This window comes from Phytophthora parasitica, assembly GCF_000247585.1.
Source record: "Phytophthora parasitica INRA-310 unplaced genomic scaffold supercont2.84, whole genome shotgun sequence".
In the NCBI taxonomy this organism is placed as follows: domain Eukaryota; phylum Oomycota; class Peronosporomycetes; order Peronosporales; family Peronosporaceae; genus Phytophthora; species Phytophthora nicotianae.
In genome coordinates this window covers 91,671-92,807 of record NW_008649070.1, presented here as the reverse complement: position 1 = coordinate 92,807, position 1,137 = coordinate 91,671, and the positions used below count along the sequence as shown (strand labels likewise).

The window sequence follows — 1,137 nt, the reverse complement described above, 5'->3', positions numbered from 1 at the left end:
TGCGGGAATCGGATCGTTAAGCACCAAGCCATGCAGTACAGAACAACGTGGCCTCGAATTCTTCTGACAGATTCCACGAGCTCAATCCGAGGCTTCACCTACCGTTGAACTCCTTCATAGGTCGGACCATGAAGTTAGCCATCAATTCCCTTTCTGACGCAGACAAGACTTTGCTATAGCTGCGTGTTAACAACTTCAGAATTGAATTTTATTCCGTGTATTACCGTGATCTCCACCAAATATCAAGCTCCTCTCCAAGGTTTAGTGATCATTGAGATTGCCGAGCAGCACGGGATCATTGCCAGACGAGCTGCCGTACGTATCGCTCCATTCATATAATTCACCGCGCATTATCACCTCGTCCCTCGCGATCGCTTGAGCCTTGGATTCGAGTGCTTCGCTCAGACACGGACTGCAAAAGGAGACCTCTTGCTCCACCAGTCGATGATCCGACAGCATGAAGCTGAGTTTACGCACCTCACGACACGTCTTGCACACGTATCGGAAGCAGATCTTACACGTACGTCGCTGCTTTTTGCCTGCCAAGAACTTAAGCGTTTGCTTCGATGTCTCTTGGCACGTGACGCATCTGTCCGAAGCCTTTGCGATCGCTGAATCCGATTCGCTAGTCGTTAGACGATTCCTGATTGTCCATACGAGCTTCTTCATCTGCGCGCAGTATACATTCTTCGACACGGATAATAACGCTGCAGCTGCTGAGTGGAGCACAATAGAACGCATGAGTCCTCCCGCGGGGTTTAGATATCCTTTGATAAACACTTCTGTGGAGTACGGGTCTTTCTGACGATAACAGGCACACATTGACATATTACCGCGAATGTATTGATTCAGTGGCGGTGTCTCGAGGAACTGTACGGAGTGGATGAGCTGGTATCCGATACGTTCGCCGTTGCGCAGATAATCGACGCCTGTGGACTCCATATACACGAAATCTCGGTTCTTAACTACTGCACGTACCGGCAATCGTTGACCCTTTTCCATCCACTTGATGGTCACGGCTCGGAACGGATCTTCCGGTGTTGGAGGCACTATCGTCGACAGTACATGGGCTCCGATAAGCTGGTCGTTGACGCACGACGTCTTAACACGCATCTGGTCTAACGTGGGGCAGATGTA

At 50.1% G+C, this 1,137-nt stretch overlaps 1 protein-coding gene across 1 annotated transcript; it reads right to left on the bottom strand.

The window, feature by feature from the left end:
• Window positions 1-193: 193 nt before the first annotated feature.
• Window positions 194-1,113, bottom strand: PPTG_18371 (hypothetical protein; the record flags this gene model as incomplete). The annotated part of the gene is made up of 1 exon (XM_008916467.1): window positions 194-1,113. One exon carries the CDS (start codon window positions 1,111-1,113, stop codon window positions 262-264), a length of 852 nt encoding a protein of 283 aa, XP_008914715.1. The 3' UTR covers window positions 194-261.
• Window positions 1,114-1,137: the final 24 nt, after the last annotated feature.